The sequence below is a fragment of the Chanodichthys erythropterus genome, chromosome 9 (genome assembly GCF_024489055.1).
Source record: "Chanodichthys erythropterus isolate Z2021 chromosome 9, ASM2448905v1, whole genome shotgun sequence".
Classification (NCBI taxonomy): Eukaryota; Metazoa; Chordata; class Actinopteri; order Cypriniformes; family Xenocyprididae; genus Chanodichthys; species Chanodichthys erythropterus.
In genome coordinates this window covers 2792231-2818101 of record NC_090229.1, presented here as the reverse complement: position 1 = coordinate 2818101, position 25871 = coordinate 2792231, and the positions used below count along the sequence as shown (strand labels likewise).

The window sequence follows — 25871 nt, the reverse complement described above, 5'->3', positions numbered from 1 at the left end:
TGACAGCCAATCAGAATCCATCCTGCTTTAAAGAGCTAAATAATAAAATATGATATCATGCACTGGTCTGCGCATTAATATAGTTATTGTTTTTGTTATTGTTATAGTTTTCATATGCTGGTATGAACGCCAATATCGTTATCGTTATAGTTATTGTTATAGTTATCATCCACTGGTTTGGACACTAATATAGTTATGGCTATAGTTATTGTACGCTGATGTGGGTGTCAATATAGTTTTAGTTACAGTTATCGTTATAGTTATCGTCTACTGGTGTGGATACTAATATAGTCTAAGTTACAGTTATTGTTATAGTTGTCTGCTGGTGTGCACATTAATATAGTTATTGTTGTAGTTTTTATTATAGTTATCACCCGCAGGTGTGAATGCTATGATAGTTATTGTTATAGTTAGCGTTCGCTGGTGTGCACATGAAAAAATATTATAGTAATTTATAATAAATACTATACTGTTTTTGAACCATACTATAGTAAATTATAGTATACTGTATAGTAGTTACAACACTTTGTTAATGAATGCTACAGCATTCTGTAGTATTAAAAGGTTAGTTCACTCAAAATTGAAAATAATGTTATTAATTACTCACCCTCATGGCGTTCCACACCCGAAAGACCTTCATTCATCTTCAGAACACAAATTAAGATATTTTTGTTGAAATCCAATGGCTCAGTGAGGTCTGCATAGCCAGCAATGACATTTCCTCTCTCAAGATCCATTAATGTACTAAAAACATATTTAAATCAGTTCATGTGAGTACAGTGGTTCAATATTAATATTATAAAGCCACAAGAATATTTTTGGTGCGCCAAAAAAACAAAATAACGACTTATATAGTGATGGCCGATTTCAAAACACTGCTTCAGGAAGCTTCGGTGCATTATGAATTTTTTGTGTCGAATCATGATTCGGATCCGCGTGTCAAACTGTTGAAATCACGTGACTTTGGCGCTCCGAACCGCTGATTCATAACGCTCTGAATCTTCCTAAAGCAGTGTTTTGAAATCGGACATCACTAAATAAATCGTTATTTTGTTTTTTTGGCGCACCAAAAATATTGTTGTGGCTTTATAATATTAATATTGAACCACTGTACTCACATGAACTGATTTAAATATGTTTCTAGTACATTAATGGATCTCGAGAGAGGAAATGTCATTGCTCAGGCCTCACTGAGCCATCAGATTTCAACAAAAATATCTTAATTTGTGTTCTGAAGATGAACGAAGGTCTTACGGGTGTGGAACAGCATGAGGGTGAGTAATAAATTACATTATTTTTGGGTGATCTAACCCTTTAACTATAGTGAACTGATCAACTCTAATAAATACTGTAGTATACTTCAGTTTTTTCTACAGTAAACTGTAGTGTATATTGTATTATAATATACCCTATAGTTGTAGAAACATTAGTACAATAATGGGTAAAGTAATTTGTTTATAGGTTAGTTGTTATATTACCACAGCAACAACAGCATTAACATAAGAAATTAATTTAAGTACTTTACTATAGCATTGTTCAAAAACACTATAGTATTTACTATAAATGATATTATATATAATATATTATATATATTATTTTTTCCTTTGGGTTGTTATTGTTCTAGTTATCCTATATCTCAGTGGCGCAGTGTCTGGACATGCACGTACAAATGGCTCGGGTGATTGGGGAATGAGGGAATGAACTTTTAATTCGTGGCCAAGATAAATATATTTTTTGTATGCATGTCATTAATTCCTTGTTCCTCCGTAATTTCTTGTGTGCATTTGTTATTTTTTGCACCCTGCGGTTGCCGTAGTACTACACCGCATGCACCACGTGCAAAAACTGCATGCGCAGCGCCAAATTTGAGAATAACCATCACATCCAGCTTCAGCGACATGTTTACCGTTTTAGTTCTCTTTTTAACATCCCTGTTATTGTTACTTCAATGGAGCGCTCATTTTCAAAACTGAAGCTAATAAAACATGATTTTCGGAGCACCATATCCCAGAACAGATCGGGACTTGCAAATCTTTCCATTGAGAACATTGCCGTGAATTAAACACAAGGACATTGTGGATGAATCTGCCTAAAGAAAGGCCCGGAGAATGCAACTAAAATTAGTGAGTAGTTACATTTTGGGCCGCCGAGCCAAGATCGTTTGTGTTTGCATGCAGTAGCATTGACACTGGTAGAGCCTTATTGGGTTATTTATTTAGACTTTTTTTTTTTTTTTTAAGTTCCGTTCTGATTATGAAAATTTGTTGAGTAGAATGTGTTTTTTTATGGTATTGTTTGGTTTGATATCGTCTTGATACAAAACAGTGAATGAACTTCTATAAATATCTTTTCGATGTACTTAGGGGGCGGGGCCTAAGGGGGCCGTACTTTTTTTATTTATTATTTATTTATTTGTTGCATATGGGCCCAGGACTGACTTGCTACGCCACTGGTATGGACGCAAATATAATTATCTCAATAGATATTAGAGTTATCGCCCACTGGTGTAAATGCTAATGTAGTTATCGTTATAGGGTTAGTTCATCCAAAAATGAAAATTCTGTCATTAATTACTCGCCCTCATGTCATTCCACACCCGTAAGACCTTCATTAATCTTCAGAACACAAATTAAGATATTTTAGTTGAAATCCGATAGCCAGCAATGACATTTCCTCTCTCAAGATCCATTAATGTACTAAAAACATATTTAAATCAGTTCATGTGAGTACAGTGGTTCAATATTAATATTATAAAGCCACAAGAATATTTTTGGAGCGCCAAAAAAACAAAATAACGACTTATTTATTGATGGCCGATTTCAAAACACTGCTTCAGGAAGCTTCGGAGCGTTATGAGTCTTTTGTGTCGAATCATGATTTGGATCGCGTGTCAAACTGCTGAAATCACGTGACTTTGGCGCTCCGAACCACTGATTCATAACACTCCGAATCTTCCTGAAGCAGTGTTTTGAAATCGGCCATCACTATATAAGTCGTTATTTTGTTTTTTTGCCGCTCCAAAAATATTCTGGTGGCTTTATAATATTAATATTGAACCACTGTACTCACATGAACTGATTTAAATATGTTTTTAGTACATTAATGGATCTTGAGAGAGGAAATGTCATTGCTCAGGCCTCACTGAGCCATCGAATTTCATCAAAAATATCTTAATTTGTGTTCTGAAGATGATCGAAGATCTTACGGATGTGGAACGACACTAGGGTGAGTAATAAATGACACAATTTTCATGTTTGAGTGAACTAACCCTTTAATATAGTTGTCGTTCTCGTTATTATCTGCTGGTGTGGTCACTAATATAGTTAGTTATGGTTATAGTTGTGGTTCTTGCTGTGAATGGGTCTTTATAAGAGCTCAGGAGTGTGAGTGCAGCTGTATGTGAGGCTCTCGTGTGTCCAGCACTCAGTAAACGGGTTCTGCTTACTTTGGCAGTCGCCCAGTCCATCTGTGTTGCCCTGTTCCACGTCCTGCTCGAACGACCATCTGCGCACACACACACACACACACACACACACACACACACACACACACACACACACACACACACACACACACACAGTGAGACGACTGACTTCAACACCTCCATTTCACACTCACTGACTTCAATCTCAAGTACATTTTCAAATAATAATACATGTTTGAGTGAATCAATGCCATTCAGACAATATCATGTGAAAACGAAGCAGCAAACAAGATCTCAAATGTGACATTAATATTAATAAAAACAAAGTTTCAATGCTGACTGGAGTGTAATGAAGAACGGGCCGTTATTATTCAACCCTCGACATCCAGCGAGAGATTCATTTCACGGGACGCATAATGAAAAAAATAGATGTATTAAAACATCTTTTCGCCACATTTATGCTCTGTTATCATGTTATGTGTGTTATCTGAATATCTATGTGACTCATGCTGTTTTGATATTGCTTTGACTTGAGCGTGCAAAATATAAAATAACCTTATTATTATGACCTCATGACGAATCATGGCTACAGACCGATCAAATCCACATTTTCACTGACAGAGAAAAGATGATGCTTCTCTCTCAGGGCACATTTAATAAAAAGCTTTTTCTGAAATGATGGGCAACGCATCAAGTCAAAAGCCTTTAAATTGCGGACACAGATCGTATCCCATAATCCTTCACTAAGTCACTTTAGAAAAACTGCACATCTCGAGCTCACATAACCTCCGTCTGCTCCATTTAGGAAATGGAAAACAACAGTCCAGGATTGTGAAATAATAATAGCATATAAACTCCTCAGATCAGATGAGGTCACGTGACGACGGCGGCCTCAGAAACGTCGCATGCTGTTCGTTCAATACACTACATAAATAAACAGATGAATTACGGAGCCTTTCTGGGGTCAAACGCTCTTTTCCAGATGAGAAACTCCGGCAGCTCAAACCACAGTCCCATCAGGCCGCAGATGAGCGAGCGAGGGACGCTGGATAAACTGACATCATCGCTTGGCCCGCATGATCTATAATTACAGGACTGAGAATGAGGCGCTTACTTTGTGTCAGATGTGATTTCTTTACAGGCGCCCTCTGACACCCAGCCGCAGTACGGGTCCCTGGAGGCGATACAGGACCTGAGAGAGACACACACACGAGGGGTTGATGTGGACACGAGCGACAGAAAGCGTAGCAAACGGTTCCAATCCATTGAAAGCGGACGTACTTTTTGCACTTGCCGTGCCGTTCGCAGCGCGACAGCGGGACTTTGACGACGCAGGAGGTGAAGGCCACGAACAGAGAGTGACTCCGGCTGTCGATCTGCATGCTGACGATGCGTTTGTCCTCCACGCCGTCAATGCTGCACCTGAACACGTCAAACACACGCAATCACAAAAAAACGTTTATTGGTTATACATTTTGCAAGAAAATACTGTTGAATTTACTATCAATTTCTAAGTGAAAAGTAATTCCTACAGCAAAGTTTTAACAGTGTGACTCACATTCAGTTTATATGGAAAATTTCTGTTGTTTGGTGTCCGTAAACAGCTTTATAGGGGTCATGAACTGCATTGTTTTATAATGTTTCCTGGGGTGCACTTATAATGTTAGGATGATTTTTACATCAAAAATTGTCATAATTTAGAAATAAAAGGCATTTTTCCTACCCTGATTTTGAACGCTCTGTTTTAAGGGGCGTGTCTTCTGTGAGACTTCAGAGGAAACGCCCACTGCTGTGATTGGCTGACATCTTTGCATATGAAATAGCTCAGTATTACTCTCGAAAACTTTAGCACATTTTTACTATTGCAGCTCTCAAGGTTAACTAATCGTGAAAAGCATTATATTGAGATCGTGGCATGAAAGGTTGCAGTGATGAACATGTAGTCGATCACAGACATGTTGTTGAGATCATGAAAGCAGTGATCTCGTCAATTTCTGCACACTAACGAATGCTTTCATCATAACTAACAGTGCAAACATGATGTAACTAAGAGATTTGATGAATAAAACGGGAGTTTTGGTGCGGATCACTGATAAACTCGTGCTGTTTGATTGACAGCTCCAGCGATTGTAAAGGGAGCGTTCTTTGATTTTCGTCCTACTAAGAGAATCAAGGTGAAGTTGAGCGTTTAGTCGCTGGTTTGATTTACTGACACACAGATAAAGATCATGTGACTGTACATGAATCATTAATATCAGATCAGGCATTAGAATGAACACAGTTACTGACATGTTGTTGCATTACTGTCGAGTCCAGATCGTAAAAGTCTGATAATGACGAAATGCGATTGATTTACCAAAGAATCCACAGTGAAATGAACCGAATATAAATAAAGCATAAAGACATTCACATTGTTGAAAATAAATAACCATATTCCTGCATTAGGATAATAATGTTATTTTAGTCCTGCATCGCTCTTCTCTCCTCCTCATCTCACTAACACACCAGTGGGCGGGGCTAACGCGGCAGTGATGAAGTGGGCGTGGCTTTCTTCTGTGGAGGCGGAGTTTCATCTATCTATAGGCACATTCGGGGTCGAGTCGTTCTCTGGGTCTGGAGTCAATAAAAGCTTTTATTGGACTAACAAGGAAGATTTCAGTTCTGAAACTTACAGTATGATGACCTCTGATATATCTTTAATTTTCAGTAATACTATTGATCTGACTGCACTGACACTATCAGACGAGAACAAAACTACTATTGTGAATTTTCACAATTGATTCATTGACACTGTTATTGAACTAAACTGAATCAACATTGATCTGAATAATTCCGTAAACCTGCTTAATGAAATACTTTTCATATTTGATGAAGTTTGCATCATTGACTGTTTATCACGTTGAATCAATCTGTACTGTATAAAGCTGACTTCATTTATGCCACTGAACTAGGGTTGTTATTAATAATAAATGTATATTAATGCGCTACGGTAAAATCACAGTAACGTGGCCTCTGGTGTCTCACTGCTTTAATTAAATCTGCTGATGTTAAACGCAGCATCTCTGTCCTTAAAGCGCCTCGACACACACACCTCCTCTCGGCTCGCCCGCATCGTTCGCCTGTTTATTCCAGTGTGACGTGGCCGTCAGCACATATTAGACTCTTTAATCATTCAGTGTGCGTTCCTCAGGCCTCACGGTCCAAACCAGCAGAGCTCTTTAATTTACTAACCGCACGCTGTAACCTGATAAACGGGTGTAAATGACAGAGCGCAGCTCTTCCTAATGGAATACACACTTCTCTGGGTTGTAGACGTTCAGCTCCTCCAGAAACAGGCTGTCGTTCAGGAAGCCGCTCCGCATTTTGGCCAGGAACTTCAGAACGATTCCTCGCTCGGAACCTAGGAAAACCACGGTGTGGTTGCGATGGGGGCCGGCGGCGTTATCCACGGCTATCCGAGTCAGACGGTATCTGACGGACAGACAGAATAAGGGTTACAATGACATTTCCATCTGATTTCCGTCTCGCTCTCGCTAAAGAAATTAAACCGTTATCTGGTGTCTGCCTTTCCAATTAGCGAGCTCATCTCAGTGCTAATCAAATGTATGTATAATTTCCAAATCAGTATGCAAATACATTTTCAGGCTAATTAAAACTGGCAAGATGGAAATAAGATGACAAATAAATTAAACAAGTTTTTTCATTTTTCCAAATCTCTGGAGTCTTTGAAGCGGCGTAATAACTGAGAGAAAAGGATACAGACGCTTCTTCAGCAAATGTGTTTTCAATAATTCAGTTTTACTGGGGCAAATTTACACAAACCCAAATGAACAGAAACTTATCAGGCTGAGACCAGACGTCGTTTCAAAGAGAACAAACACATATTCCTCCCACAATCCACTTCATTATAGGAAAACAGACGCCAGTGTTTGCTTTCCTTCAGACTGGAGCTGAGATGATGATTCTGAAGAACTGAAATACATCCATGAATCTGAATGAATCGCTCATGTCTGACTCGGATGCAAATGACTCGAGCAGCTCTCTCAATTAATCCACATTTGCATGACAATAATCTCAATGCATAATCAATCTGAAGATGTTTCGCTCACCGAACCATCGTCTTGAGAAACCACGGGCGGTTGGCGATGGATGGCACGGCCTCGTCCATCAGCGGGTGAATCTTGATAAAGTTTAGCGTTTCATCCGGAAACTCGTTGGACACTTTGAATTTCTCACCAGAGGAAGTTCCTGCGCAGACGCCCGGCCTGAAGATGACAACGGTGAACATGACATCTGAACAACCATCACACATCTTTATCTACTCCATCATAAACAACACAGACGGGAATAATGAATCTCCACCGAGGATGAATCCATCGCTTTAAATGGAACGAAATAAGGTTTATGGATCGGAAGCCGCTGCTGATGAATGGGAAACATGGCACATTTTCTAATGCAGAGGAAACAGAATTACACTGAAACACAGTTGGCGTGGTCGCTCTCATTAACACTTGACCTCGTTTCACACAAACACATAATTTTATGTTAATCAGCGCAGTTGATACTCCTGCGTTCATGACACAAAGCCGAGCCATATGGAGGCGAAGCGTGAGCTGATCTTCACTTTGTAAAAACGCTCGATTTGATCAGCTGCTGCATCTGGAGAATCAAGTTTATTTGTTCACAAACACTTCTGGTCTTATGAGACCGTAAAATTAAAAAATTTGAAATAAAATAATAAAAATTAATAATAATATCTCTCAGTTTATTACTTCATAAATCAGAAAATGCCGTCAACAGCCATGTTTTTAAGAGTAAAATGTTGTTTAAATAAGGGGAATGATGTATGAAAAACATTTAAAATATAGATATGAATAAAACTGTAAATTTTGGTGTATGTAAAGCTAACTCAAACTCACTGCCTTTAAAGATTGAGATCTACAGATGCTAATAGATAAAATACAATAAAAAATAATCCTTAAAGGATTAGTTCAAATTTCCTGATAATTTAATCACCCTCATGTCATCCAAGATGTTCATGTCTTTCTTTCTTCAGTCGAAAAGAAATTATGGAAAACGTTCCAGGATTTTTCTCCATATAGTGGACTTCACTGGGTTGAAGGTCCAAATGTCAGTTTCAGTGCAGCTTCAAAGAGCTCTACATGATCCCAGACGAGGAATAAGAGTCTTATCTAGAGAAACCAATGCAAATTTTCTAAAAAAATCATGTTGGAAAACGTAATCATGTTGGAAAGGTCATGTGTGACATGTGTTTACAAAGCGAATGTGCAAAGACTAAGTCAAATGGCTTTTACAAAAAAAAGGCAAATCAACGATGTTGGATAATTTTGAAGTTGGAGGAGAAAACGAGACTTCCACCTACGTCACACGTGACCTTTCCAACATGATTACGTCATGCGTGGATCATCACAGAGCAGTGCAAGACGAGCATTTGTGGTTAAAAAGTATATAAATTATTTTATTTTTTTTAGAAAATGGCAGATGGTTTCTCTAGATGAGACTCTTATTCCTCGTCTGGGATCATGTAGAGCTCTTTGAAGCTGCACTGAAACTGACATTTGGACCTTCAACCCGTTGAACCCCAGTGAAGTCCACTATATGGAGAAAAATCCTGGAATGTTTTCCTTCATTTATTTTCGACTGAAGAAAGAAAGACATGAACATCTTGGATGACATGGAGGAGAGTAAATTATCAGGAAATTTGAATTCTGAAGTGAACTGATCCTTTAAATGTTGGATGTTTTCTTTCCGCTAGTCTGAAGGAAGAAATGTCAAAAAGACATCTCAAAATTGAGCAAAACAATAGCGTCTCGTGTTAATCAGGACACTGAATCAGGTGCATTACCGAGAGCTGGAGTGTAAGTTGAGCCGGAGATTCGAGTCGTTTGCTCAGAAACCGAATCAAAGGGGTCAAGCAGATATACCTGGGTCTAGGCACCTTCTCCTCCGGCACGGGCGTCCAGGTGGAATCTGGTGATTTCTGCTCTTTGAAGCGCCCGGTGAAGGCCAGCGCGATCTCTGCCATGTCATACGCGCAGACCGCCGAGCCCGGGATACTGAAACACACATTCATCACGGAGACACGCTTTCAGCCAAAATAACAAAACTGTGAATCACTCCTGTCCGTCTGGCTCCGACACGAGCGAGAGCGGCACACAAGGGCCGAATTGTGATTCTATGAACTGTGAATCTCAGTAAGACAGAAGAGCCGTGGGTCAGAAGATCTGACTAATTCACCCTCTTTGTGTCGCCTTCCCATCAACATGAGTTCATGTGGAATTTTGCCCCAGTCGAAATTCCAAGTCGTCTCTTAATGCTTATTAAACGAGCTCAATTGCACAGTCACAAACGATGATGGAAGAGCAACACAAGGGGAGATTCTGGTTTAGATGGTCACCTGTTATATGGCGTGGAGAAGGTTGCCATGACGACGTCACGCCCGTTGATGTGGATGACGTCGGTGACGGCCTGCAGGATGTTGAAGTAGAAATGAGAGTCTCCAGGGATTGAGCAGTTGAGTCGCGTCTTCAGGAAGGATGTCCACTGTTTCTCCAGGACGCGCTGTGATCCGCCACGATCATTTTTACACACGCGTGCCACACGCGGGAACACCACCTGATTGGAGAGAGACACGTGTGTTAAAGCCCGTCAATACCAGCAGACGATAACTAAAACGTAGAGCTGTATGATTTATTCATAAAAATATCACAGTCTCAATTGAAACACCCACATGATCTTATTTCTAAATGACAATGATTCGCCTATGTATAAGTTTATAATTCGGATATAAACATGTCTATTGTGGAGATCAAAATTAGGTTATTGGCACTTCAAATAATGATTACAGCGATAAGCCAGTAGGTGGCGACAAGTGACTGTTAACAATGTATTTGTCATTGAATCATTCATTCAAGAGATACGTTGAAAAACGGTGATTCATTCAGTTATTAAACAAGTAAATTCTTTGAGTGAGTCGTTGAATCAATCAATCATTCATTTTTTTTTAAATTTTCAATCCAGTTAATGAATCAAATTAGACTGCAGCAAATAATATTTTGACAGAACCTCTAGTAACTGACATTTTATTTAGTTGTCTGTTCAGAATTGTGGGAGAATCCTTGATTTGAAACATGTAATTCTCAATTTATTCAGCTACTAAAATATCCGTATTAGCATTCACACCAGCGTACGATAACTTTAACGATTACTATAATAACTATATTAATGTCCAGACCAGCAGATGATAATTACAGTGAAAATTATAACAGTAACTATATTAGTATTCACATTAGTGGACGACAACTTTAACAATTGTATTAGCGTGCTCACCAGCAGATAACTATTATAATAACTATATTGGCGTCCATACTAGCAGACGATATCTTCACGATAACTATATTAGCATCCACACCAGCGGACGACAACTTTAACAATAACTGTATTAGCGTCCTTTCCAGCAGATAACTATTATAACTACATTAGCGTCCACACCAGTGGACGATATCTTTAACGATAACTATATTAGCATCCACACCAGCAGATAACTATTATAATAACTATATTAGCATCCACATTAGCGGACGATATCTTTAACAATAACTATATTGGCATCCACACCAGCAGATAACTATTATAATAACTATATTAGCGTCCACATTAGCGGACGATATCTTTAACGATAACTGTATTAGCATCCACACCAGCAGATAACTATTATAATAACTATATTAGCATCCACATTAGCGGACGATATCTTTAACAATAACTATATTGGCATCCACACCAGCAGATAACTATTGTAATAACTATATTAGCGTCCACACTAGCGGATGATATCTTTAACGATAACTATATTAGCATCCACACCAGCAGATAACTATTATAACTATATTATCGTCCACACTAGCCGTCGATATCTTTAATGATAACTATGTTAGCATCCACACCACCGGACAATAACTTTTAACGATAACTATACTAGCCTCCACACCAGCAGATAACTTTAACAACAATTTTATTAGCGTTCACACCAGCGGACGACAACTTTAACAATAACTATATTAGCATCCACACCAGCCGTCGATATCTTTAATGATAACCATATTAGCATCCCCACCAGCGGATGATAACTTTAACTGTATTAGCGTTCGTACCAATGTACAATAACGTTCTGTTTCTTATAAGCGCTGCAGTTTTGGATGGATTCTGATTGGCTTTTGATGTTTTTATCTGAAAGTGATTCCAGCGATATCGTGCCTCTGTGTCCTTATCGTTATAGTTGTGATGTGGACTTCACTATTCTGTTAGAAATTGAATTATCAACTTTTCATCGTTATAATTATCGTCCTTGGTGTGAACGAGCCTTGCCTTCCTACATGACGTTCTCAAAACACAGACCTGAAAGTTCTGCAGACCAGCACTGTTGTCATACATTTTGCTGTAATTTGAGAGCTTTTCTTAGCAGTGTAAGAGGGTCGCGTCAGGCTAGTGTAATTACAGTAATCTGGCAGGTACGTCGTACAGTAACTGGAGAAACTCATATTCACTGGAGACGCTCGGGCTGTAATTACTCCTCATTGAATCAGAGCACTGAAGCCTCTCAAATCTCGCTGACTTTTGCCTTTGAACTCAGAACAATGAGCCTTTGTCATGCACTTGTCTGTTTGCTTATAATAATCACAGACGAGGAAGTGAATTATGAACTTAAAGCTATTTACGGCCATCGTACAGATACCAGACAATGTTTGTTTTATTTTTAGTACCTGCGTCCTGATGGGCCGCGCCCGAGCCCTCTTAAAAACCCTCCCATACTTCATGCGCCCACTTCCTGTGTCACATCCTGTCTGTGATGTTGATGCAGGAAAACACGCTAGATGTTTTTCCCATCGCGCTCCGTACCTTCCCCATGCTGTTGTACTCCATGGCGATTTCCCGAAAGAAGAAGTAGATGAACTCGCCGTAATCGACCGCCTGGACAAAATACGGCTCTGAAATCAACAAAACTTTAAATTATTGAAATATAACAGCTGAATGAATGAGCTCATCTCAGATGTGTGTGTGTGTGTGTGTGTGTGTGTGTGTGTGTGTGTGTGTGTGTGTGTGATGTCCGTCAGAGTCACAAGGCTTTGATAAGACACTCTTAAGATGTGTCACGTCTCCTAACGCTCTCTGAGGGTTTGATCAGCTTAGCAGACGTAACACACGAGGTAACGCCGGGTCATGGTTCTGTCAACAGTGTGTGTTATGAAGCAGAGGACGCGGCCTCACCTTTCAGCCATTTGGAGTCATGTTTGACCGTCCTCAGGGTCGGACTGTCTCCCAGACTGCGATAGATGACCGCGTCAATCGCCAGAAAGTCTGTGACTGTGGCGGAGTATAACTTCCCATCTACAGCAGAAAAGAGTGTAGAATGAACCCAACATATACACACATTAACACGAACATCCTCTGAATACAGATACGACACGCTGAGAAAAGTCACAACCACATGTGAGCGTGCCAGGATTTTACAGCTGGTACTGATCTTTAACATATAAACAAGCACAAACCTATATATATTTATTTTTATTTTTTAAGGTAACTTGAAAAAGATCTGTTAAGATTGAAAGGCTTGAGGAAGGTTTATATTAATTAACAAAATATCTCATTTTGAATTCATTTATTTATAATTCCTCACTTACCTTGCTATAAACATAACAAATAAGCAGATAAATGAACACAGATATTATTTAAATATTTAGTGGCGTGTGTAGCGCTGAAACTCTATTGTAATTGTTTGAGTTTCCCAGGATCAGCATTCTCTCCTAAAAGTGATCGGGCAGATCAAACTGTAAGTCGTAGAGACTTGAAACATTGAGGGCTGGTGGTACTCACAACATCTACAACGTCACCAAGGCTCGCCCTGATCGGCCTGACGGGGGCGCTACAGCGGTCAAAAGTACGAAATGGCTCATAAATCCTAAAGAGTTAAATCATTGGTTTTGGATTCAAATTGCAAATTTCCAGTATTTGGGATTTTTTGAAAAACTTCTTTTGCGGACTAGTCCTAGGTTTTTGGCCTGATCGTAACCAAACCAAACTCTGGAGTCTGATTGTCAATAGTTATCAAAAAAAAAAGTTCAAATTCTGACTCACGGTCCCTAAGGGCCGCCAAAACGTTTGAAGTAGGTGGAGCCACTTTTACAAAAATGGCTATAAAACGTGTAAGGAATGAGATTTTTTTGCCAAATTTGGCACACCTCTGTAAGAGCTCATTCTGTGCTTGCATGAAAAAGGACGTGGTTACTGGCCACTTGGTGGCGCTATAACGGGGAAAAAAACATGAAAATGTCTATAACTACTTCACTGTTTGTCCGATCGACTTGAAAATTGGCATGCAGTGCCTTCGTCTCAGGTGGCATGACTGTCTATGATAAAACTGACACATCTCAAAAAACATGGCCGCCATCGGCCAATGAAGTTTAAGCAGCTATTAGACGAGATTAACGGAGGCCGATCGCAATTAAACTCCTGTGAGAAATTCAAAAGGAAACGGCCACCAGGGACCGCCTTCGCTTTTTCACATGCGTAAACAAATGCGATCTTTCATGCACATCCACGACATTCGTACCAACATCTCATTCTGAGCAACTTTGCCTCTAGGACCGCCGCTGTCCATCGAATAATTCAATAAATATGGGAGAGTATTTCAAAAACCAACTTTGGCGATCGAGTCCTAGTTCACCATAACTATAAAAAGCTTTATAAACCACATATTTTCTATGGTAAATTGCCTGTATTGGCTGTAAATGGTCTTTTCCATCTCTGATTGAGATGGTTACAGGCTTGCTCATTAAAACATAATACCTTTTCACGCATGTGATTAAAGGCCTTAAAGCACTTGAACCCCGATAATTGATGCTCGCAGCTGTATTTATTCGTTTTTTTTTTTTTTTTTTTTAAAGGCAGACTTACACAAAAATGATCTATATTAAGACAGACAGGCTTTTGAGGAAATGAAACATTCATCACGACCTAAGGGCTTGATAAAATTAGTGTCATTTTTATTTTCCAATTCATTATCTAATTGTGTAATATGTAATTTATTTTTTTGAAATTTCACTACATTCCCTGCTGTGTTTTAGAGGCTATTTTTCCTGAATTCAGTCTCTTAAAGAACAAATAGCTGAAGAAAATTTGGTGTTTACAAAGATTTACTTTGAAACAATTTTTAAATTTCGCACATAATTACAAAGAAACGGCAAGTAACATTGAACTAAATGTGCAATTTTGAAGTAGAAAGACTGAAATAGTATTTTCTTGTAAAACACTCCAATTTTCTTAGTTTTAGTCTCAAATTTTCTTTAAAAAAGTCCTTCTTTCAGAGTATAATCGCCGTTCTAGCGCTGGAAAGGCAGAACTTTCTCTGGCCTCCATCTGGAAGATTTTACGAGCCGCTAATGAAGGAATGAGTCATGTGGGTTTTCCATCTCTTGGGTTATTTTTGATCCCATATTTCGGGTAGGACTCCCAGAGACGTCTTCTGCCCTCACCACAATAGTTTCATGTGTTTCCAGACGAGCCGCACATGAGCGCATGCCAAGCAAACACTCTTCCCAGAAACAGGGAGCAACTGTTGCTCCGGCCGCGTCAGGGAGTTCCTCGTATTCCTGGCATACTTCTGAAAGCGGCCATTAAATCACACATTCATTATGGAAGCGTTTCTCAGCGCGGGGCGTGACGTGACCCCAGTGTGACCCGTTCATGATCACTGGTGTTGATGATGAGGTCTTACCGGCGAACAGGGCGACGTTGGCGTGTTTGGCGTCGTACGGGCATCGGGCCATACCACTGATTTCATCGCCCAGAGCGTCCAGGCTGTCCATCTGCAGGAATGAAGAGAGAGGTCAGAGGTCAAACAGCAGTGTTGACACCTTCAGCAGTTACAGACAAGTCTGAGACTTTCACATGCATGGCTGTGTTATTTTTAACAGCTCTTCCTCTACCAGTTTCAACAAAAGAACGAGGCCTGCCAAGACCAGGGGCCGGATTCACCAAAATATTCAAAGTGGTATATTCTATACTTTTTTCTTAAGTAAGGAAATAGCAGTTAAAATGAATGCTATTTCTATCTTTGCAAAACAAACCATCGTTGGAGGGTCACATTCTCCTGCAGGACGTGACGTATTAGGAACCCAATTAACATTCCTCCAAAAATACACGCAAACAACACGGATCAGGAGTCTCACAGTATTCCGGCTCAGACTCACATGTGCTACAGGGCCTTATTCACTCAACAGAGGCGATAGTTACGGGACGCGCTTGTGTTGTCAGTCATGCAGCGCGTCGCTCCGCCCGGCAACAGCTGATGTAATCGACACCAGCCGTAATGCAGCAGCTCGCGCTGGCAGGAGCCGATCGGAGCGCGGGCCGCAGATGGGCTCTCGGGAGGAGGCTGCGGATCGGAGCATCCGTTCAGGAGAACATTTGTACGCCGATGATTAATGTGGGATGACTTTGGCCCTGAAACAGACGCTCTTTTCAGAGCCGTCACTCCAGGGAGTTGGAAAGCAGAAGCGCGGCCAAGGTGGACACGACGGCGACGACGGCGTGGCAGAAGCGCGGCGCTCGAGGGCTTCCAAAGGCCGAGTGTCCGCGGGGGAAAATCTGCTAGTGCAGCTTTTGGCAAACGTGCTTCAGCATCCTTCAGCATCGCTCGACCGTGCCAGTTATTAGACAGCTACTGGTGGCGGATGATTACGGACACGCTACTCTTCTCGGCGTTCACTGGCAAAAACTGCAAAGGAAGAGATGATGTGGTCACGGGGCATAAACCACTGAAAGAGCTCAAAACTAAGAGGCAAAAATCAGCAGATCAACGTGAAAACAGCCAATGTAATCGCGCTCAAAAGAGAAGCGTCAGACATCCTAAAACCAGCCTTTCTGAGGGTCGTAAATGCACTGGTTAACTCTGTCTTTCTGAACTGATCTACCAATCACTGCTCAGACAAACAGATTTAAGACTATGAGATTTTTCAATATAAACATTCAATGTTTCTGATAGTATTTCATCCACAACAGATGCATCTTTGAGCTTTACAGCAAAAACTATTAAGACGGATGATATTTAAGACTCGAAAAAGACATTTATGATCCGAGTCACTGTTTTACTCTCTGGGAAAATTAACCAAGGAATTTGATTATTAACCTGGATTCTACAGAAACCCTCCAGCTTTCAGAGCAGTTCATGTTAAATCTACACCTGTGCGTTGCCCGAGTCGAAGTGATCCATCACTGTCTGCAGCTCCTGTACGCTGCGTCATGCTTTTATTGAGCTGTGTGAATACCATCCGTGCAGCATGTGAATGCGGGCCGAGGTCAGAGGTCACAGAAACACCGGAGTCTCACCTTGTAGGTTCGACAGGACGGGTTGAATGCATTTGTTCCGCACACGAACAGAGAGTCGTCGCTCTGCTGCAGGAGAACCTTGATGAAATTGTGGCATTCGTCCTGGAACGAGAGGAGAAACACGTGCGGTAAATCATCATCAGGGACTTCACCACACATCGCAAACAATCCCAGCGAACAAAAATACGTTCTTAAGTTATGAAAACGTTATTTCTGAACCTTCAAAATGTCCATTTTTTTTCTTGGTTATGCAAACGTTAAGGAAATATTAAGGGAACCTTGCCAGAACGTTCCCTGTTCGTGTTGTTACCTTGTGTTTGCCTTTCATTCTGCAGGTGTCCACATCGGCCTGTCTGGACTTCCACGTCAGCTTCTGTCGACAGGAAATCAATTTCGGATCAATAGATGCGCTCACACATTAGACTAGATTACAACTCGAGGGTCAAACGAGCCCCGATGCAGCCGTTACAGAGCGTTTACAGACCAGCCACTGATTAAATAGCCGCTCTCATCGATCTCCATCAATCCGCCGTTACATGCACACATAAATCTGGGCCTTGTCCCACGTCTCTCTCTGTGCACATGACGCATGATAGGATAAAGCTCTTAGTGGCGGCCGCTCGGGTTCGTTTGCTGCCAGGTAATTAAGAGGGAGGACAGAACTCTATCCCGAGCGCAGAAACACGAGCAGGACTCACCTTGCTGAAAAAGATCTCCTCCGTGTTGGCCGTCTCGATGTCCACGGTGTAAATGTGATCCCTGTGGAGACACATTCAACATCTTCATTCGTTTCAGGTACAATATTCACGTGAGAAGAGAGAACCTTTTGTGTATTCTATAAATAATCATTGCTAGTATCGACAATCATGTTTTTGTCGTAATATTGCAGCACTACATCGTAATGAGTTTGTTTTTTAATTACTTAATGTAGGCTCTCTGCATTATGCAACTGTCATGAGCAGCATTAAAAACTGTGTGTGTAAATAAACAAATGCCACATCAGATGCAGTTTTTATTCCACATCTGCCTATTCCACCAAATGGTTTTGGCAACAGACTACAGTATTCTAACTGATTGAAGCAACTAAAGTATTTGACATAAAAGACAACACGGATACATTTGATAAGGTAATTATAAAAACACCCTTAAAAATGTTTTCTGCCCCAGAAAAAGCCTCAATATTGAGCCTTTATGGAATTTCTGACCCTCCACACAAACATATATCAAAGATATCTAATGACAAATTTCAGCATTCAAGCAAAGAAACTGCGCTTGTCAAAATTACCAATGCTTTTAACTTCTGACCAAGGTTGTATCTCAATTCTAGGTTTACTTGATCGTAGTGCTGCGTTTGACACTATGGATCATAAAATACTCAAAGTTACACTGATATACAGGGACAGGCATTAGGGAGGTTTAGATCGTAGCTATCAGACTGTTACAATTTTATTTGAACTGAGAATTAATCAAATTAACTACATCAGTAAATTATGGAGTGCCTCAAGGGTCTGTGTTGGGCCCTCTGCTATTTTCAATATATATGCTGCCACTTGGTAATATTATTAAAAATCATGGAATTATTTTCCACTGTTATGCTGATATTCAGATATATATTAAGTTGTCAGAGTGTTAAAATATTGGATGACCTGATTTTTTTATTCTATTAAATTCAGACTGAGGTATTACTGACCAAAAACCTGAATCTCAATTTGCATTTAGAAGGATGTACGGCTACTTCATCCTCTACAGTTAAAGACCTACGTGTTATATTAGACAGCAACTGTCTTTCAAAAATCATATTTCATATGTCATAAAAACAGCCTTCTTCCACCTCAGAAACATTGCTAAGCTACGGAACATGTTGCAGAAAAGCTAGTTCATGCATTCATGACGTCTCGACTGGATTACTGTAATGCATTACTATAAACAATACAATAAACAAGCTACAATTAGTCCAAAATGCAGCTCTTACTAGTTCTTACTAGGCCAAGAAAATATGATCATATAACAGCAATTTTATCATCTCTACACTGGTTACCTGTTAAGTTCTGTATCAATTATAAAGTATTGCTACTACTGACCTGTAAGTCCCTAAATAGTTTAGCTCCTGTGTATTTAACCGATCTTCTTCTAAATTATGGAGTGCCTCAAGGGTCTGTGTTAGGAGCTCTGCTATTTTCAATATATATGCTGCCACTTGGTAACATTATTAGAAAACATGGAGTTATTTTCCATTTATGATGATAATCGATTATATATTTAATCATGACCAGATGTTTTCACATTTGCCTCCTAAACTCTAGAATAGCCTTCCTGATAATGTTCGGGACTCTCTCGCCCAGTTTAAATCTAGACTAAATACACATCTCTCATAATGCATCTCATAACCTTGTACTCCAGTTATATCAGACCAAAAGCACATGATTAGGCTTATCTTTTGCTTGAAATGTCATGAATTGCATCTACGCCAATCATTTTCCATTTGGTTTTCTGTACGCCAGCTCCAGTTTGGATGACCCAACCCCTGTGAAGAGACGACGCCGATCCCTGCCAGGACTTCAGATGACGCCAATTCTGAACGTACACCACTGCCAAATTTTCTATATATTGTAATCATTATGATCACAACTTGTAATAATTGCTTTAATGAGCTCATTGTTTCTGCCTAAATGAAAACATGATGTTAGCCAACTGCATGATTTGTATTATCTCTGTATAAATAATGGACGTAACTCGGACACTCTAAATTGTAATGTTGACATGCATATTCTGTAAAGCTGCTTTGAAATTATATGTATTGTGATATGTATACGAATAAATTGAACGGCAACACGGTGCTGCGTTCAGAACTAAACTTAGAATATATCCTATGTGTTGTGGCCATTTCTTTGAATTTAAACTCATACCTGTAAAAGATGATTAAACATGTTTCGAATCTGATCTAACGTTTAAACTCGAGTTGAATTCAATGGAACTCAGCAGCCGCTTGCTTCCTTAGTACCTCAATCTAATAGAAAAGCCATTTGTGAAATGAATCCACTTACGCGGGTCACCAGAGGCACTGGATCTCAAGATGAATGAAATTCTTCAAGTGTTATGAAAAGGCCAGTGATTAATGGGCACAGCGGCAACAGATTGGCAGCGTTTGATGACCACGAGCGCGTGTTGAGCGTGATGGACACGAGTCTCAGCAGCAGCTGGATTAATAACAGCAGCACGGTTAATCAAGTTAGTGAGAGCGTGTCGTCAGGTTCAGCGATCTGCTCATTCAGCTCATCCTGAATTACACACAGCGATTGTGTTTCTGACGCCGGCTGATGAATTTCAATCAGCACAGGTATGGTGTTGCCTCCACGCTCATTAGTGAAATTCCATTCTACCGAGTAATTACTGAAGATCTGAGCTGATGGAGGAACAGTGAGAAGTGATGAAGTCACCGCAGAGCGTGACCGCCGTCTTATTCACTCAGTTTTATTTAAGAATAATGACTTGTGGATGTTCAAATTTAACTGCATGTTGATGCACATGTTCAGACTAAAGAGACACCTGAGCCAAATGGATTTTGAATGCAATTTTCAAAAAGACAAACTGATGCAAGGAGTATTTGTGTGCGAGTGATTCCAGTCAACACAACCAAAGAGTTTTAGCGTTTAGTGAGATTTGCATCACACGGTCGTTTAAATGTCAGCTTTTTGTGAAAGTGACTTGTCCGGATGGCAGGTGTTTCTCTGAAGGATGACAGAAAACATCCTCTGATGATCCGTGCAGAGATAAAGAGCGGTTTAGACCCAATGCTGATGGTCTGAATTCATTTGATTCTATCAGCTACAGGATATGTGAAAGACTATATCGATGCAGGACAGAAAAAGGCATTTTTAAAGTATGTTTTCGCTTCAGTTCATAATTCAGTCATATAATTAGCTTAAAGATATTGCAGAAATTATTACAGTGAAACATAACATCTTATTATTATAAGTAATAATGGCTATTTTTGTGGGCTTGGTTTTTTTTTTTCTTCTCCTACAACTTTGTTCCTGCAACTTTGTGTTTCTGTGCAATTTCTTTATGCAACTCTGTTTTCAACTTTGTTTCTCCTGCAACTCTGTTTCAGCTTTTTCACTGCAACTTTATTTCTCTGAAACTTCTCCATGCAACTTGATTTCAACTTTGTGCTTCTTTTGCAACTTTGTTTCTCCTGCAACTTTATTTCTCTGAAACTTCTCCATGCAACTTTGTTTCAACTTTGTTCCTGCAACTTTGTTTCTCTACAATTTCTTTATGCAACTCTGTTTTCAACTTTGTTTCTCCTGCAACTTTCAACTTTTTCACTGCAACTTTATTTCTCTGAAACTTCTCCATGCAACTTTGTTTCAACTTTGTTTCAACTTTGTTTCAACTTTGTGCTTCTTTTGCAACTTTGTTTCTCAACTTTGTTTCAACTTAGTTTCAACTTTGTTTCTCCTGCAACTTTATTTCTCTGAAACTTCTCCATGCAACTTTGTTTCAACTTTGTGCTTCTTTTGCAACTTTGTTTCTCCAGCAACTTTTTCAACTTTGTTTCTCTGCAATTTTTTTCAAATTTGTTTCCCCTGCAACATTTCTTTTCTCCAGCTTTTTTATTTCTGCTCTTTATTTCTTTAAACTTTCTTTCCGTCTGCTGTCAAACTATTGAGTATTTCAAACACTTACACTCTAAAAAAAGCTGGGGTTTTTTTGTCCATTTTTTTTCAACCAATTTTGGATTTATTTTTTTAGCCAGCAATATAGTAAAGGGCATGTTTTTGCTCACCCCAAATAGGGGCAAATTTGTGGGGTATTTTAAGCTGAAACTTGACCAGACCAGAGACTTTTACATCTTGTGAAAGAGGGCATAATAGGTGCCCTTTAACCCAACCTGCTGGGTTTGTCCATATTTAACCCAACTTGGGTTGTTTTTAACCCAGCATTTTTCAGAGCGTAAGTTTGTTGTTGAACTGAGGTTTCAAGAAACTAATTGGAAAGCCATTTTCTTAGAGGTATTGTGGACTCACATCATCCACTACAGACGCAAACTAATAAAGGCCCAAAACAACAAAAAGCCCAGAAGAGACTGGAGCTGAACGGAGGAAACATTATGATCATGAAACACGGTTTTATTAAATGATCAAAGCAGTTGAGTTCAGTTGGAATTTAGCTTGGTTCATCATAAAAAAATGATATGATATCAGGATCTCAACCTGAAGCATACTGTACAATTATCATGACTCACAGGAAGAAGAGCTGGAGTCCACTGAACTTCAACACGCGTGTTAGAGTTTTGATCGAGTTAAACAGCATTAATAGATGCCCTCTCCATCAGGATGCATCCTGCATCATTAACTTTAAGGACTCGTGCGGCGTGTGTCTCATTCCCACAGATTTACGGTCTCTGTTCACACGGATGAGAGTGAAATGAGAGACGGTTAGCGATGTGTTCAGATCTGAGAGCATCATTGCAACCACATGTACCGCGACTGACACCTGTGACAACAGACCAGCAGAGCGATGATGATGATGATGATCACAGTGAGGATGAAGATCAGGGCAAGACATTTTACAACTAAAAGGCACGTCTCAGAAACTTCTACAGTTCTGCATCATGAGAATGACGAGATGATTTCATCATTTTTGAATGTTTTACTGTGGACAAGAAACCTTTGGAAAATGCTAGTGTGGAAGGAGACGCAGTGTTGAAATGCATCTGGATCAGTGCAGCCTGAATCATCTGAAGCTCACATTAATGCACAAACCAACATCATCTTATGGCAGGACATTCTCATTCTAGATTGGACAAAAGATTTCTGGTCTGTTTATCCAAAGGAAAGAAAATGAGAAATCCATCACATTTAAATATGCATATCTGCTAAAACTGGACTAAAAGACACCCGTCCTCTGGCCTCTGATGGGGGTTTTTAACTGTTTTCAGTGCAGGTCCGACGGGTGTTTGTGTCGGCCGTGCAGCAGCTCAACAGAGGCTCTTTGTGTTGAGGAATGCGCTTCTCATGCGGGTGAGCGCAGGCCGGCCGCGTCCATCTGGTGGCCTTTTGTCAAACTATCTCACTCTCTGTTTGCAGAGAAAGGAGCTCATTAGTATGCGTCTCACACCTGTCAATCCACACATGTGACACCCCCTCTGCTGTAGCTCCACCCTTCATCATACGTTACACACGCAGGGACAGTTCGGATGGGCTTCTCCAGAACTTTCTGCGGTTTTCTCAGCTGTTCTGGTGTCGGTAACAGGTCTAGCGTCTCTGTTCTCATGACGGGACACTCAGAGGCTCATATGGGGGTTTGGGTTGCTATGGTGCGCTGCGGTCGGCGTCTGTGGAATGTGGACAATGTCCCGCATGCACATACAGAGACACTAACACCAGCTTAATGCTCAGCTGTGTGTGTGTGTGTGTGTGTGTGTTTGTCACATCACGACCACTGCAACACACACAGCAACTTCAGTCAAATATTGCACTGAATTTCTGGGGTCTGAATCTGCTCGAGCTGAACACAATCTGAAATCATGAACTAAATACATAATTAATTAGTGTACAGCAGATCAATGTGGATTATGCAGCTTTACACAAGATAAACAATGAGATCAGCGTTTCGTGTTTTTATATGCACAGCACCTTATCAGGATTGTGTTTCCCTGCACCTTTTTGTTTCAACATTGTTTCTCCCTGGAACTTTGTGTTTCTCTGCAAAATTTCAACTTTTTCTCCTGCAACTTTGTTTCTCCTGAAATAGTTTATCTCTGAAACTCTTGCAACTTTGTTTCTCATGCAACTTTGTATTTCTCTGCAATTTTGTTCCAACTTTTTCAACTTTTTTTCTTCTGCAACTTGGTTTTTCTATAAAATTTCAACTTTGTTTCAATTTCGTTTTAACTTTGTTTCTCTCTGCAATTTTGTTCCAACGTTGTTTCAACTTTGTTTCTCCTGAAATAGTTTATCTCTGAAACTCTTGCAACTTTGTTTCTCATGCAACTTTGTATTTCTCGGCAATTTTGTTCCAACTTTGTTTCAATTTTGTTTCTTCTGCCACCCAAGTTGTAAAATTTCTCTGTAAAATTTCAACTTTGTGTTTCTCTTTGTTTCAATTTCGTTTTATCTTTGTTTCTCTCTGCAATTTCATTCCAACTTTTTTAACTGTTTCTCCCGAGACAGTGTATCACTGCTACTTTGTTCTAACTTTGTTTCTCACGCAACTTTGTATTTTTCTGCAATTGTGTTCCAACTTTGATTCTCCTGAAACAGTTTCTCTCTGCTGCTTTGTTTCAACTTTGTTTCTCAGCAACTTTAATTCAATTTTGTTTTAACTTGGTTTTTCTGTAAAATTTCAACTTTGTTTCAATTTCGTTTTAACTTTGTTTCTCTCTGCAATTTTGTATTTCTCTGCAATTTTGTTCCAACTTTGTTTCAACTTTGTTTCTCCTGAAATAGTTTATCTCTGCAACTCTTGCAACTTTGTTTCTCATGCCACTTTGTATTTCTCTGCAATTTTGTTCCAACTTTATTTCAATTTTGTTTTAACTTTGTTTCTCTCTGCAACATTGTTTCTCCTGAAACAGTTTCTCTCTGCTACTTTGGTTCAGCTTGGTTTCTCTGTAAAATGTCAACTTTGTTTCTCCTGCTGCTGTGTTCTTCTCTGTAACTTTGTTTCAACTTTTTCTCTGCAACTCTGTTTCCCTCTGTAACTTTGTTTCTCTGCAACATTGTTTAATTTTTGTTTCAATTCTGTTCTCTCCAACTTTGTTTCTCCTTCAACTTTGTTTCTGCAGCTTTATTTCATCAAACTTTATTTTCAATCACTTAATTTAGTTGTGACCTGAACTGAGGTTTCAAAAAACGGAAATGAAATTGGAGAAAAGCTGCAAAGAAAGCCATTTTCTTAGAGGTGTTGTGGACTCACATCATCCACTACAGACCCAAACTAATAAAGGCCCAAAACAACAAAAAGCCCAGAAGAGACTGGAGCTGAAAGGAGGAAACATTAAATTACCATATCACAGGAGAAAAAGAAAAGATTTAGAGGGAAGAGCTGCGATCTGACGGTCAGACAGACGCTGATCCACAACAACAGCTTTCAAACCTCCTGCACAGCTTCAGCAATCAGCGTTCTCATTGGTGCTGGGTGAGTGGGCGGAGTCTAACCCAGCCAATCAATGAGAGTGTGATCAGGTGTCTCACCGCACGACTCGTCTTTAATCTCTGGCCAAAACAAACGAGCACGTTCATCATGAGAGATCATTTACAGAAACCAGCTAAAGAATTATTAAACCAATCTTATGATTATTTGTTGCATCTCAAAATTCACACACGCCCAGACTGTAGATGATCACGCATGAACTGCATGTCCACAAACTAACACTATTAACTGTAAGAATTTCAATCTAGAAGGTCCTGTTATTTTAACACAAATGCAAAATGTTAATTTGCATGAAGGAGGTCGGAGCACGAAAGCGGAGCGAGCGTCTGCTCTCTGACTTCAGAACATGTGTTCGTTTACGTCCATATGCTGCTGAATCGGCTCGCTGGAATGGGCTGCTGGTTACCATGCCAACAATCTGGTCAATCTTCAGTTTAACAGTCTCTGCTAATAACAGGCCAGATCTTTAAATAGCAAACTCACCTGGCAGCGACATAGAGAGTCCGATTCATGATGACGATCAGCTGGATGTCCAGTTTGTGTCGTTGCGTGTTGTTCCTTCCCGGCTTGTGTCCCACGAACGCTGGATATTGTTTGGTATCTGAAGTCAAAGGAAGATTAATGTCAAAGTTTAATTTCGCAGCGAGACGTTTCATGCCAAATGATCAGTTCATTAGAGAGCCTGTGAAATCCACACGGGACGCCTGTGTCTGTTCCTTCCTTTGAACTTCTGAAGACATCGAGCGTTCAGACTGGATCGTGAAGCCAAACGCTTTGAACTGAAACGTTCATTTATCAGCACTCTCACGTGTTCATGCTTCCCTGATGTTTGTTGATGGTCATGTGACATGCAGCTAAACAAATCTTTTTTTAGTAGGAT

At 39.9% G+C, this 25871-nt stretch overlaps 1 protein-coding gene across 5 annotated transcripts in view; it reads right to left on the bottom strand.

Annotated features, from left to right (window-relative positions):
- Positions 1–25871, bottom strand: part of sema6a (sema domain, transmembrane domain (TM), and cytoplasmic domain, (semaphorin) 6A) — an 80697-nt gene that overhangs the window by 16608 nt on the left and 38218 nt on the right. For 3 of the 5 annotated variants that reach the window (XM_067394238.1, XM_067394240.1, XM_067394241.1), the window contains exons 3-16: positions 25475–25592; positions 17530–17590; positions 17142–17204; positions 16832–16933; positions 15219–15309; positions 12713–12832; positions 12344–12447; positions 9843–10060; positions 9370–9501; positions 7534–7689; positions 6722–6895; positions 4706–4846; positions 4539–4616; positions 3446–3504 (exon numbers count right to left, since the gene is read on the bottom strand). In XM_067394238.1, coding sequence (XP_067250339.1) covers positions 3446–3504; positions 4539–4616; positions 4706–4846; positions 6722–6895; positions 7534–7689; positions 9370–9501; positions 9843–10060; positions 12344–12447; positions 12713–12832; positions 15219–15309; positions 16832–16933; positions 17142–17204; positions 17530–17590; positions 25475–25592 — 1617 coding nt within the window. The remainder of the gene's footprint in view (positions 1–3445; positions 3505–4538; positions 4617–4705; positions 4847–6721; positions 6896–7533; positions 7690–9369; positions 9502–9842; positions 10061–12343; positions 12448–12712; positions 12833–15218; positions 15310–16831; positions 16934–17141; positions 17205–17529; positions 17591–25474; positions 25593–25871) is intronic. The other 2 variants (XM_067394239.1, XM_067394242.1) reach the window with 1 other exon arrangement.